Source organism: Enhydra lutris, unplaced genomic scaffold (genome assembly GCF_002288905.1).
Source record: "Enhydra lutris kenyoni isolate GAN:26980312 unplaced genomic scaffold, ASM228890v2 scaffoldscaffold37, whole genome shotgun sequence".
In the NCBI taxonomy this organism is placed as follows: domain Eukaryota; kingdom Metazoa; phylum Chordata; class Mammalia; order Carnivora; family Mustelidae; genus Enhydra; species Enhydra lutris.
In genome coordinates this window covers 6,692,555-6,706,296 of record NW_019154121.1, presented here as the reverse complement: position 1 = coordinate 6,706,296, position 13,742 = coordinate 6,692,555, and the positions used below count along the sequence as shown (strand labels likewise).

Sequence of the window (13,742 nt, the reverse complement as noted above, 5' to 3'; positions counted from 1 at the left end):
AGGACAGAGTGGGACTGTGCTGTGGGGTCCTCACACCCCATGTACACGGTCTGCCCCATTCCCGCCTCAAGATGCGTTATTTATCTTGCCTCTCAGAAACATGGAAACGGCCAGCCGCCCGGCATGCCGGAGTATAATGCCCCAGCCCTCATGGAACTCGTGAGGGAGAAGGAGGAGCGCATCCTGGCCCTGGAGGCTGACATGACCAAATGGGAGCAGAAGTACCTGGAGGAGAGTACCATCCGGCACTTTGCCATGAACGCTGCGGCCACTGCGGCGGCTGAGAGGTGAGGTCAGCCCGCGGTGCATCTGACACAGTGGGAGGGGAGCCACGGGGTCCCCGGGAGGGGTGCCATGCTCTCTTGCCCATGCATGTGTGTCATGGGCCAGACAAGATTTAGTCCTCGTTAAACATGGGCCTGACTGGACAATGGGGCCGCCTCCGACCCTCAACCTGGGTCAGGTCCCACCTTCCCCAGGGGCCCAACAAGAACTGTTAGTAGCCTCATCATGCAGGCGAAGAAGCGAGGCTCTGTGAGGTGTGCTGGTGGATCCCCAGTCACACTTGCCAGGAGCTCTGGGGCCACGTGTTCCCTGGAGTCCGGTGTGACCCAAAGCCTGGTTTCTTTTGCTTTGAAATTGTTGCTGTTGTCAGTTATTCCCTCTGCTGCTTTGCTTCCTTTCTGTGGACTCCACACAGCCTCGTCCTCCCCTTTGAAAATGAGGTTAGGGGTGCCTGGGGGGCTCAGTCAGTTGAGCGTCTGCCTTCAGCTCCAGTCATGATCCTGGGGTCCTGGGACCGAGTCCCAGGTCAGGCTCTCTGCTCAGTGGGAGTCTGCTTCTCCCTCTGCCCCTCCTCCTGCTTGTGACCTCTCTCTCACAATCTCTCTCTCCAATAAATAGAATCTTTTAAAAATAAAAATGAGCTCCAAATGCTTGATAATCGACAAAGGAATGCTGGTAAAGCATCCTCTTCTCTGAATGAGGGGGTGCTCTTCCCCGACTGCTGGGTACTACCTGCGCATGGTCTTGTCCCCCCACCCCACACCCCGACTTGAGGGGCCGTGTGTCCCACCGTCTGGGCTCCCGCTGCCTCCCTGCCCCCTCCATTGGCTATGGGCCCATAGATTCCATGGGCATTTCATTCACAGTTGTTTGTGATTTATCACAGTTTAGGGTCAGTTCAGGTTGGGGAGACCCTCAAATCTCAGAGGAATGTCCCCGAAACTGGGCTTACTGGGGGTTGTCGTTGAGCCCTTGGGAGGGTGGGACCCAAACCAGGTGAGGAGTAAACACGGGATGCAGCCCTATCATGTAGTTGGTGCCACATTTTAGGGGCCATGTTATAGGCCTGTTGGGGTGGAGGGCATGGGGGTACTCTGTAAGGTCTCGTGGGCTCTCACATTCATTACTCAGGTAGAGAGGAACCCCCAACAATGGTACCTGCAGGGTTTCCCCCCAGGAACTTGGAACAAGAGCAGTGCCAACCCATGTGGGCACAGGTTTGTCCGCCGGGTGCCACAGCATGCTCACACCTAGAGAGACCCTGCGGACTCGTGTGGAGAATGACCACCGGGGGCCAGTTCCTAGTGCTCGGCTATAAATGTCTGCGTGAGGGCAAACAGCCTGCAGTAGCCCCTCTGAGCGAGGCCCGGGAGCGGGCACAGACCCTAGAGAGGTGTGTCGCGTGGCGGAGCCCCAGAGTGATGGCGGGAGAGCTGGAGGGAATTGGGGCCTCTGGTTCCGTCCTCCTGCCCAGGGTGAGAAGAGTGAAGCCTGGATTTCTACAGAGCTTCGAGGTGTTGCTTTTCAGCTTTCTGTTCTCTGAGGCAGTAACTCACCTCTGTCTCGAGGAAGAGCCCAGACGGTCATCCAGTTACTGAAGGCTTTGGCCTTCCTTGCCCTTTTGGGTCTAACGCCCAGCTGTCCTCGATGGCCCTGGGAGTCGCTGGCTCCGTGGGGTTGTTAGCGGAGGGAACACTGCACAGGCAGGCACGGCCTCCCCACCCCCACCCCTGCAGGCTTCTTCCTCTGCTGCCGACTGTGGGTGCGTGATTACACAGAAACCTTTCTGAGTGTCCCTGAGTTCCTTCAAAAAATCATCTGATTCCTGAAACAGAAGTGGTAATTCTTGGCTGGTTAGGGAGAGAACCACTGTAGCCCACCAGCTGAGGACAGGAGAGCCCCGGCAGCAGCATAAATGTGTTACCTTGGAAACGGACATGGGGTCCCTTGTGTGTCGTGGCCGTCTCCACTCCCCGTGCTTTATGAGGTTAAATGTGTGTTTTGGATCCTGGGCCCCAAGAGGACAAATGGGACTGGGATGTCAGACCAGAAATCGGGGAATGAAGGGTCTGAGGCGTGAGACATCTGTGGTGGGCACCGGGGAGAGCCCACGTTCGGCCACTCACCTGTGCTAGGCCCCGCCTTGCTCGTCCTCCTCCAGGCAAGGCACACTGCTCTGTTACCCACAAAGAATGGGAGTCCTGTGGGATCTCCCCAGCCCTGCAGCTCTCCTCTACCCCGTTTGGAGTCTCAGATGCACAGGTAGATCAAGGCCCTTCCACCGATGCGCCTGGCCCCCCTTCTTTGTTTCCGCATGTGTTCATTGGGTATCTGATAATTCTGTGGGAACTCCCTTCCCCTTCCTGACCACTCCTTCCCACCGTCTGGGGGAGAGTCCATGAGAGGAGGTCAGGGGGTCAGTCTGATCTCCAAATTCTAATTTTCAAAGAAAACCTCTGTAATTTTGCACTGCTTTTCTTTTGATAGAGAGGGAGAAAGGGGAAATGAAGAATTTTTGAGAAAGGTCAAAATTCTCAGCTCTTGTCTAGATGCTCCATGGCCGTGGATGAACTGGTAAAAACGGCCAGCCATTCGGTTTGTAACTTTACGCACACTGACGCATGCTTCGTGTTTATAAGCAGTGATTTTTAAAGGAATGATTTTTGTCTACCGAACGCTTCCACCATCTTGGTGCCTTTCGGCACCGTTGATCAGAATTTTGAGGGGTTTGGCCTTTTTTATGGTTTTGAAACTTTTTATAGATCCCAACGCAGTGTAGTTAATGTTTTTGAGAGTGGCGTGTGTGATTTTACCTCCTGAGGTGTTTTGATCTAATTCTTCCTGCTATCCTCACGTGGCAGCATAAACATGAATTTTTTAATTGGTGTCTGGCCTTGCGTGATTTTTCCAAAAGTTAATTGGTTGACAGTGTTTTCTCCAGCCACTGATTTCTGTGGTGGTGATTTTTGTGCACTGTAGGGTGAATTCATGACCTGCAGAATTGGCATCAAAATTCTGCCTATGCAAAAATACAGCAAAAACCTCCACCACCTCTTCCAAAGCGCTCTTTTGGCTGTCTGTGTGTTTAAAGTGTTTGCTTCTTTTCTATGTTAGTTGGCCTTGTGCTTTATTTTCAGCTGCATTTCACACAAATACACTCTCACATGCGCCCACTTTGTTGGTTTATTTTATCTTCTTGCCTTTTGCTGAGGCCTTCTTCATAAAGACACAGGAAGTGGGGCACCTGCCTTCAGCTCAGGTCATGATCCCAGGGTCCTGCAGTCACACCCCGCATCAGGCTCCCTGCTTAGCGGGGAGTCAGCGTCTCCTTTCGGCCCCTCCCCCTGCTCGTGCTCTCTCTCTCTCTCTCTCTCTCTCTCTCTCAAATGAATAAATAAAGTATTTTTTAAAAAGACACAGGAAGCTCTAGCAGTGCAGCGTGATGGCTCAGGGCATGGACCGAAATATCTGGATTTGAATCTGCCCCACCTTCGCTAACTGGGTGTTCTCACAAAGTCGCCTAGCCTATTTGTTCATCGGTACAATGAGGATAATAAGGCCAACTACCCAGGTTGCTGTGAGGACTGTGTGAGAGGCCCTGTGTAGCATGTCTTACCCCATCCCTGGCATAAAGGAAAAGCTCATTTGTTGATAGCTGTCATTAGAGAGATGAAAGAAGGAGTTCTCTTTGCTATTCTTGAGTGTTCTAGAAAAACGCTATTAAGATTTTAAATATGATTGCAGCATTGGAATATGAAGTTCAAGAGATGTGAGATCTTTGGCTAGTCCATTTATCAATTTGGCATTCACTGGTCCGAGATACTAGGGCACCTTGGAATTTGAGATACACCTAGATCACTTAGATGGCACCGTTATCTTCTTTTTACCAGTCATCATTAACTAGGAGTGATTAAATTGTCTAAAGCAGCAGAGGAATAGTTAGCTTCTAGTAGACACTTGCTTCCAGCCACCCTGTACTATGTCTGCCACTCCCTCCACTTCAGCTCCTGCACTTTCCAGGGACAGCTGTGTGTCTCCATCTCTCTGCCCCACCACCCGGGATGGCTGTCACACAGGGGCTCATGAAGCTGGCCTTGAGCTAGCCTGCAGGCTCGAGGGAAGATTTTGCCCGAGCCTCACTGTCTGAGAGGCCCAGTGTGTGTTTCCAAGTATTTGCCGAGTCTCCGTTTCACTGTAAAATACTGGAATTGCTGCTAGGTGGGTGAGAAATCGAAATAGAACGTTGACTCTGATTGAGAAAGGGTAAGTATGGAGGACAAGCATGAAGACACAAGTGCAATGACAACAGCTTCCCTCTGTCGTAGGGGGTACAGTAGGGGTCCCACAGGAGAGGAATTTTGATCTTTGGATTTCATTTTGTTTTCCCCAGACACTGTCTTCATTCTGTCAAGTCTAGGGGGAGAGCTGGCCAGGATTTCGGAGAGGGAGAGGTGTTGAAGAGATACTGTCTTGTGGTGCCCTCACATACCTCCCTAGGAGGATACGCATCATTGTCTGTGTGTCCTGTGTTCCCAGGGACACCACGATCATCAACCACTCGAGGAATGGCAGCTACGGAGAGAGCTCGCTCGAGGCCCACATCTGGCAGGACGAGGAGGAGGTGGCACAGGCCACCAGGAGGTGTCAGGACATGGAGTACACGTAAGGGACCGCCGTGTGCTCGTGGCCACTCTCCTCAAGTCCCCCACGGGGCCCACCAGTCCCTCCCTGCTCTGAACAGCTGATGGGCTCAGCCACATACCCCCAAGTCAGGAAGGAAACCCAAGTGCTTTCTGATTCTCATTTTGAGCCATCAGGGGGATGAAAACCTCTTTTCCCAGGAAACCCATCTGTCTTGTATTTCTCTGTTCTCAGAAAATGGGGGCATTGACCTTTGTGGAAAGCCAGACCTGTGTGAGGCTTCAGAGTGGTTGAGTTTCCTGACTGCCCCTCTGGCCCCCATCCCCAGGGACCCAAGATCCTCTGAGTTGGTCCATGAGCACACCGTAGTGCAGGAGGTCCCTGCCGGGAGGCTGCAACCATTCTGCACATATGTCCTTGGGGTCCCAGGAGAGGCCAGAGAAGGTGTGCCCTTCTGATCTGCTACAGAAGTTCTGTTTTGTATAATTTGCAGATTGTAAATGTTTGAGGACTGCACCTAACTCTTCCTCTGAATTATAATTCAAGTCCCTGGGGCAGCCCAAGAGAAATGGTTCAGGTTTTTCTAGCCAAATAGCTTCTGTTTATGGCCATTTGGTTTTGTCTTGTTACATAGTATTAAGAATCTCCATGCCAAAATCATAGAGAAGGATGCCATGATTAAGGTCCTTCAGCAGCGGTCCCGTAAAGACGCCGGGAAGACAGACTCCTCCAGCCTGCGTCCCGCCCGCTCTGTCCCGTCCATTGCTGCGGCCACGGGGACCCACTCCCGCCAGACCTCGCTTACCAGCAGCCAGCTGGCCGAGGAGAAGAAGGAGGAGAAGCCCTGGAAGGGGAGCATAGGTGAGCCCCACGCCTCCTTCAGGCCAGGATCTGAAAAGCAAGAGCTACACAGATGTGGAGAGGCGAGCCCACCTGGTCGGAAACCCTGGTGGAAAGGGTTCTGACCCTTTGGTGGTCCCCGGCTCTGCCATTCATGAGATGCAGAAATGTCAGAGTGTCTCCGGGTCTGTTGACCCATCTGTGGACGGGGAGGATAATCGGTCACGCTTTAGTTGTAGAAATTAGACGAGATACATGGAAGCAAAGCTAGACTACAAGAGTAGCTACCGGCCTTGGTTTGATTCACATCACAATCATTGTCATTATTGCTCAGAGCTGAAGTAACCCTCACAGCAGAAGATGGGAAAAGCCCAGAGAGGTCAGGCTCTGGACCTGGCTGCACTTTCGCGTCTGTGTCTGGAAAAGCAAGGTCCTGCTTTCTGCCGTGTGACTGAGCGGAGGCGAAACGAGAGAATGGGGAGAAAGTGCTTTGGAAGCCGCGCTGTCAAGCATAAGGGGTGGTGGGTGGTCGTTTTTGTCGGGCGGTGGTTGCAGAGGCGAGCTCTGCCGATGGGGTCTTCCTCAGCCTCAATGGGTTTGCTGGGTGCGGCAGCCCTGCTGAGGGGGCCGCCCGGGTCTGGAGCGGAAGCAGGCAGCGCGCCCGGACACCCGTCTTGCTCGCTCTTCCCTGAGCTCCAGCGGCTCCCAGGCTCTGGCCCTTCTTTGATGCCTTTCCCTGGGTCAGAGTGTGTTTTGTTTATCTGTGGAGCTGAGAGCCAGTCTTCCTCCGCACAGAACCCCAGAGGAGCCTGGCTGCTTTGTGCCAAAGGGGAGAAGGGCTTCCAGAGTGGACCGGCCAGTGTTGGGGGATCAAAGGTGCGCGGCCAGAGTCTCTGTTTGCCGTCCCTTCGCAGGTCCCTTCAGCAGCGTCTGCCCACCACGGAAATGCACTTCAAAGAGGATGTGTGCGGATGGCAGCTGGGATCATCAGAGACCCTCCCAAGGGCCCGTAGCTCCATCCTCTGGTTAGAGAGCCCAGGGACTAGTGCTCAGGCCGGTCTGGTAGAGGAGTGGGAAGTGTGCTGGGCCACGATGGGTCACTCCCTGCTGCAGGCGGTGTGCAACGTCCAGCCAGGCAGGCGTGCCACTGCTGTCTGGGTCTGTCCCCGCTAGCATGTGGCATGTCTGAAGCAGGCCCGGGAGACCGAGGACCCGTCCACAGGAAGGGTTGCTGTGTTCTCTGCGCTGTGTTCCTCCTCATGATTGTGACTGTCCACGCGTCACAAAAAAACCAAAGGGGACTCCCTGAGGGGCTGAGCGGAGGGACACATTTGCAGTTCCCAAACTGTCTCCACTGCCTCTTGCTTCCTGGGCTCTGGAAGGAGGGAGGGCTGACCGTGTATACGTCCTGGATGGCCCGGGGCTCCCCGGTGGGCTGACTGGCTGGTGACCTCATTCCACCAGAGCATGCTTGTCAGGCCGTGGAGGTTCGACAGGCAGGGTGCGGGGATCCAGGAGCATGGGCTGGACTTGGCGTCGGGCACAGACGCATCTGAATCCCGTTTCTATGGCTTCTTAGCTGTGAGAGGTTCGTTTCTCTGCATTCTCATTACCTTTGCCGTAAAACAGAAGATAAGGACAGGACCTGTGTCAGAAGAGCATTGTAAAGTAGAAAGTGAGCTGGTGTGTGAGAAGCAGGTCTCCGAAGACCCTTGTTCCTTGCAGTGCAGTGCAAGGACCCCCAGATCACCTGGGACTCCTTAAAGAAGCGGAGTCCCAGGCCCCACCCACGGAGTCACACGGCACTTGAACAGTGTGTCCAAGAAATGGATAGGCAGTTACACGTGACGGCCCTGCTTGTGAATGGGCACCTTGAAATCACCCTGGCCAGGGTCCTCTCTGGATGGCTGGCTCGTTAAGCGAACAGATACTCGATTGTGCTTACTGCCACCTCTTCTGGAGGCTAGTGTTCTGGGATGCTGGCGCTTTCCGGCGTGCATGCCCTGTGTCACTCTTCAGAAATACAAATGTTGTTTTCCTGGCCAGCACATCCCCTTTCCACCCCAGCGCCTGCCTGGGGCAGCAGGGAGGAGGAGCAGGGCTCAGTGACCCTGTCCAGAAGGCCAGCTGGCTCCCTGCTTCCTGGGGGCCGAGGCTTGCCGCTGCAAGGGATCTGCTTTGGGGAATAATGAGCACAACTCGGTATTGCCCTGACCGCGAAGAGTTTGTTTTTGAACCCGGGTGTGTGGGAGACCCTCCATGACCAAGAGTGGTGTGGTCTTCTGGGCTGCTCTCAAGGCCCCTGGGCTCCATGTCTCAGATCCGGGAAGCCTTCCGTGTTTCTTCGGCACACACGTGCTGCCCAAGGCTAGCCCTCCCTGGGCTGTCAGATAGCCTCGTCTCCAGAAAGCCTGGCAGGAATGCCCCCTCCCCTCGACACGGGCTGTGAGGCCTCTTCTACTACCCTGGGCATGATTTTATCCTACTATTCTCCATAATTCATCATTACCAGCTTACTTAAGAACTACTCTTCCAAAACAAACAAACGAAAAACCCAGGGAGTTTTAGAGAGGGGGCTAGGTCTTTCTTTCCTTTCCTTTTTTTTTTTTAAGTCCCTCAGTGCTTTTCCTCTTATCAGGCTTATGATACGTGCTTATAAAGGACGTGGTAAATGAATCAATGAATGAAGCTGTCCTCAGTCGAGAAGGAAATGAAATTGTTTGTTTGTGTTTCTTTCGAGATTGGCATTAACATAGCTATCCTTGTGTCCTCAGGGTTGCTGCTAGGGAAGGACCACCATGAACACGCTTCCCCCGCCCTGGCCAGCAGTGCCCACGCGAAGACGGGCAGCAAGGACAGCAGCACCCAGACCGACAAGAGCACTGAGCTCTTCTGGCCCAGCATGGCCTCCCTGCCCACCCGTGGCCGGCTGAGCGTGACCCCTTCCAACAGCCCCATCCTGAAACACCCGGGGGCCAAAGGGACTGCGGAGAAACCGGGTATGGCTTCTTCCCTCCCTTTACTCTGAGAAAACCCAGAGAACTCTGGCCAGAGAGGGAGCCTTTGGTTGGGACCGAGGGGGGAAGGGTACCAGGAATGCCAATCAGCTCTCACTTCATAGGGTTCTTTATTTATTTATTTTTTTATTTTTTTAAATGACTATTTATTTGTCAGAGAGGGAGAGAAAGAGCATAAGCAGGGGGAGTAGCAGCCAAAGGGAGAGGGAGAAGCAGGCTCCCGGGAGCCTGGTGTGGGACTCGATCCCAGGACCCTAGGGTCATGACCTGAGCTGAAGGCAGCTGCTTAATGGATTGAGCCACCCAGGCATCCCCATGGGGGTTCTTCATAATTATGCTTATCCTGATGTACTTTATTCTTACAGGAACAAAATATGTATAGACACTTCTGTTTGCCTTTTAAACGAGTATACAACTTGAAGGTACCCTTTTAATGGATGCTTTGTAGTAAACCCTTCCCCATGGGGGTGAGAATCGACCCGCTGCGGGGTGTTAGGGAATGAGAAGCCCCCCAGCCTGTGTGGGAACTAGTGCCAGGCACCAGGCACTTCAGAGGTACTTGGTACGCAGATATTGCCTTCGAGGGCTTCACCCTTCAGGGATCCGGGTTTAGGGGCGCCCTCCCGACTGAGGGGGAAGGCAGACTTGACTGCAGGGAAGGTAGACTTCTGGCACAACCCTCAGGCCAGCAAAAATGAGGTGCTTTAAAATATTTAGGAGAAGACAGCCTGGGTGCGGTGGGCTTGCCATGAGTCCAGAAGCGTCCGGGGAAAGACCAGATGTGCCTTTGGGTTAATCTGAGTTGTGGGATAGCCCTCTCGAGTTCTTTGGAGGAGTGGGGCTCTCAGGGGCGTAAATTAACCATTTCCTCCAAGGGGCTACTTAAGTTTCAGCCGTGAAAGTAGACAGGGAAACACAGCATTGTCATTTTTTGAACATTTAATTCTTTCTTTTTCTTTGAAGATTTTATTTATGGGGCACCTGGGTGGCTCAGTAAGTTAAGCATCTCCCTTCGGCTCAGGTCATGATCCCAGGGTCCAGGGATTGAGCCCCCCATTGGGCTCCCTGCTCAGTGGGGAGCCTGCTTCTCCATCTTCCTCTGGCCCTCCCATATGTGCTCTCTCTCTCTCTCTCTCTCTTTCTCTGTCAAATAAATAAAATCCTAAAAAATATTTTAAAAGTACAGATTATTTTATCAGAGAGTGAGCTAGTGCATGCACAAGCAGGGGGAGCAGCAGAGGGAGAGGGAGAAGCAGACTTTCCGCTGAGCAGAAAGCCAGATGTGGGGCTTGATCCCAGGACCCTGGGATTGTGACCTGAGCCAAAGGCAGATGCTAAACCAACTGAGCAACCCAGGTGTCCCTTGAACGTTTAATTCTTGAGACACACTTTTCCAAGGCAAGGAACACGTGAAAAGGACGTGGCTTGTAGGCGCAGGACTGGATGGTTTTGCAGAGAAGGAGAGTGGCTGCAAGGGGCTCCTCACACACATCCCTAGGGCCCTCTTCACACACTTACCTTCCCCATCACCACCTGGTTCTGTTATTCCTGTCTGAATCCCAGGGCCCATCATTTCGCTCTTCTCCTCGGTGGGGTGGGGGTGGGGCAGGTTCTGTGGCCTCCCCTGCTGAGGCTGGTGGTGAGCACTGGTGTTGGAAGTGGTTCCCTGGGAAGAGAGCCCGTCAGCCCCGTGCTCCTTTGTGGGATGGGCTGCTGATGTCCCCTTCTGTTTGGCAGAGAACCCTCTGGGCCACGGGAAGTCCCCTGACCACAAAGGCCGCGTCAGCAGCTTGCTCCACAAGCCCGAGTTCCCTGACGGGGAGATGATGGAGGTTCTCATCTAACGTCGGCGTCCTGCTCCTTCTTGGAGGGGCTCTTGACAAATGAGGAGCGCGGCCGAGAGGCAGAAGAAAGATTGAGAAAGTCGTGGATGGAAAATCAGGAAGGATGTGAACTGATGAAGATCTTAAATTAGTAAGAACGCTTTTTATAAACGTTTAAAAAGAAAATCAGGAGACCTACATGACTAAAGACGAGAATGCTATGGATTCGTGTCACTTGCGGTGGAGAAGACGCATGTAGGTTTGGAAACCAAGACGTCGCAGGAAGTGTGATTCTCACTGTGTAGAAAATGTATCTCTCGGGGAGGGTCTGTGTACACCTGCCCTCTGGCTATAAACACATAAACCTGAACGTGGATCTTCCTTGAAATACCCGCCGCCCCCCCTTCTCCTTGCCTCTTAGCATGTTTGTTTTTGGGATTATTATTATTTTTTTTTTTTAAAGAAGAACGTCCTAGAAATCTCCGAGAGCCTGTCTCGGCATCCTGTTGTGTCACCTGTGCCATCAGGGTTTCCTGTGAATGTGTGTGGGGTTGGCAGCGAGAAGCCGTGTCCGCGTGATGGACATTTAGAAGGAGGTTCTCACTCAACTCCCTGCTTGGTTTGGATTTTGAGGAGACGGTGGGGCTTCTTAGATTTTCCGGATTCAGCAGGAAAAACCTGAAGCAGGAAGGGAGCGTTCTGATCTTGGTGCTCAAACTCCCTAACTGCTCTCAGTTTCATCTCTTCCTCTGCTTCATTCTTTCATTTTATTCTTCTTTGCTTTCACTTCCTTTCCTTGTTACCACAACACGGCAGGATTCCTCAGGTCTGGGATTTGTTAGAGCAGAATCAGATCTCTGCTTCGTAGTGACCAGTGGGACAGAGCCGTGTGCTGGGGGCCTGGCTGCCTCCTCCCCCTTGGAGTCACGGGGCTCAGTGTGACGGGGAACGAGGTAAGTGTCGGTGAGGCGGAAGATGCCCCGGTCACTGTGACGTCCTGCGTTCAGATCGTGGCCCTGGCTCTTCTGTCTCACATCTTGCACAGAGCTCTGTCCTTCTGCCCCGTTGCTCTGTTGGGCTAATGGGACTTTCAGGACTGCCCTCCAGGAAATGAATGACACTTGGGACAGCTTGCATGACTTCCTAGAGTCCGAGCCTGTTCACCTCACTCCCCACTCCCTTGCACTCCTCTGGTTGCCGTGGACACCCATGTAGATCTCCATGTTAGCATGTCAGTGTTTCTGTGCCATGAACTGGCTTTGTGATCTAATGGGCCAGTATATGTATAGTTACAGGTTGCGAAGATTCGGTGTGGGGCAAGTTGGCCAATGTAGGACAGAGCATCATGTCGAAGAGCCAGGAGTGAAGGGGGTTGGGGGCCCCTGACTCCTCAGACACTGGCTTTCTTTACGAATCTGAGAGGTGCTGGATCAGGGGAGAGGAGACGCTAATCAGGCTGGCAGACGTTCTTGGGGATACTTTCCTCTCTCCAGGTCAGCTGGACCCTTCTGATCCCAAGCCCTCTCCTAAAGGGAAAAAAAAAGGACCTGGGTTGAGACTTTCTCAAGTCCCACCTATGTGGAGCCCTGGACACAACACTTCTCCGGGAATTTTGCTTAGGAGGTTTATTTTAGAGTTGGTCTTTGGGGTGTAAGGAGGATGGAGCTGTAGCCTCCCCAGGTGGAGGGAGGACTGCAGCGTAAACCAGAGAGGGGAGGAAGATAGCCGCGGCCTTGGCCAGAGCAGGCATGGCGTGACCGTGAGCAGGACTGCCTCTTCCCAAGTCCTGCTCTGTGGGGTGCTGAGCTCTGTGTGGTCTTGGCCTCCTCTGCTCCCATCAGTCCCCCAAAGCTGCAGTGGTTCTGGGAGCCGGGCCGCCTGCCTTGTGCTGGGGCTGCGTGAGTGTGGACAGTTGTGGGGATGGGGTGGGGAGACCCCAGTCTCTGCTCCTCATCACTTTTTACAGGTGGTGAGTTTAGGCGATGGTGACTCTTTCTCTTAAGGATGTTTTGACTCCTTAATTAATATCGTGAATGGACCAGGGATGAATGCAAGTGTCTAGAGGTAGGAGGGCAAGTCTCCTCGGCCGGGCCCCATGGCCCACACCCGGGCCACCTCAAACACAGGCTGTCTCTCCTAGAAGTGGGTAAAAGTGGGAGCCACAGCCTGGTGTTCCCTAAGCCTTGTCTCTCTGCTCCAGCACACCCTTTGGCTCCAGGCCTGGGGGCCGGCCTTGGTCGCTTCTTCAGCTTTGCTGTGATCGTCAGGACTCTTTTTTTCTTCTGACTTGCTAAGACTCTCCCATAAGAAAAGCGATCTCTAGCTTTCAGATGTGTTCTTTTCTGGGAGATCTCCTGCCACGCCAGCCCCCTCCCCCGGTCCCCGATGCTTTTCATGTTCGCAGCTTTCTCGAAGCCTCGTTTGCCCATAGGAGCAAGGGGTCACAAACACTGAGCACCTGCTCTGCGTTCTGGGCCCTTTACAATCCTTCATCTCGTTTGATTTGCAGAAAAAGAACTACCAGTTGGTTCTGGCTGTAGGCAGGCAGGGTGGTGAGCACCTTTTCATGAGTCCTCGAGCCACCTGGAGAGTAAGGGCTGCTTTAGCCTTATTTCACTGAGGAGGAAACGGGGGCTCAGGGAGGTTCAGTCCCTCCCCAAAGGCTCACGGCAGTGGCATCTGAACCAAGGGCCTGGGAAGAGGGGAGCTGTGCCCCCATCACAGGCTGGACTGCCACCGACACGGGTCACAGCCATCTTTCACACCACGTCTCAGCCAGCTCTGGCCCTGTCTGTGATGTGCGCAGAGCACACGCGCACACACACACACACATAGCTGCCACACCTCTCGGGAACTAAGGAGGAGGACTTGAGCCCAGAACTCCTGGAACTGCCCATAAACACGAGGTACAGATGGAAGTCTCCATGTTCCATCATACGCAGGGCCACAAAATCCCCCGAAAAAAAAACCCTGTGCATTGCCCAGAGGCCTTGATGGCAGGATTCTGTGGTGTCTACGGACCACCCAAGTCCCGTCTTGGTGTGAAGGGTAAAGGCTTTGCTTCACGTGAAGACCTGCCAGGGACAGTCGGCTTCCTCCAGGAATGGGTCGCCTGGCAGTTTCCGCGTGTTGACCG

General features: G+C 53.5%; 1 protein-coding gene across 1 annotated transcript in view; it reads left to right on the top strand.

The window, feature by feature from the left end:
* Positions 1-11,059, top strand: part of LOC111154520 (angiomotin like 1) — a 154,510-nt gene extending 143,451 nt beyond the window's left edge. Inside the window, exons 12-16 of the mRNA XM_022514175.1 lie at positions 97-287; positions 4,822-4,947; positions 5,561-5,787; positions 8,541-8,765; positions 10,521-11,059. Coding sequence (XP_022369883.1) covers positions 97-287; positions 4,822-4,947; positions 5,561-5,787; positions 8,541-8,765; positions 10,521-10,627 — 876 coding nt within the window. The 3' untranslated portion in view covers positions 10,628-11,059. The remainder of the gene's footprint in view (positions 1-96; positions 288-4,821; positions 4,948-5,560; positions 5,788-8,540; positions 8,766-10,520) is intronic.
* The last annotated feature ends 2,683 nt before the right edge of the window (positions 11,060-13,742 follow it).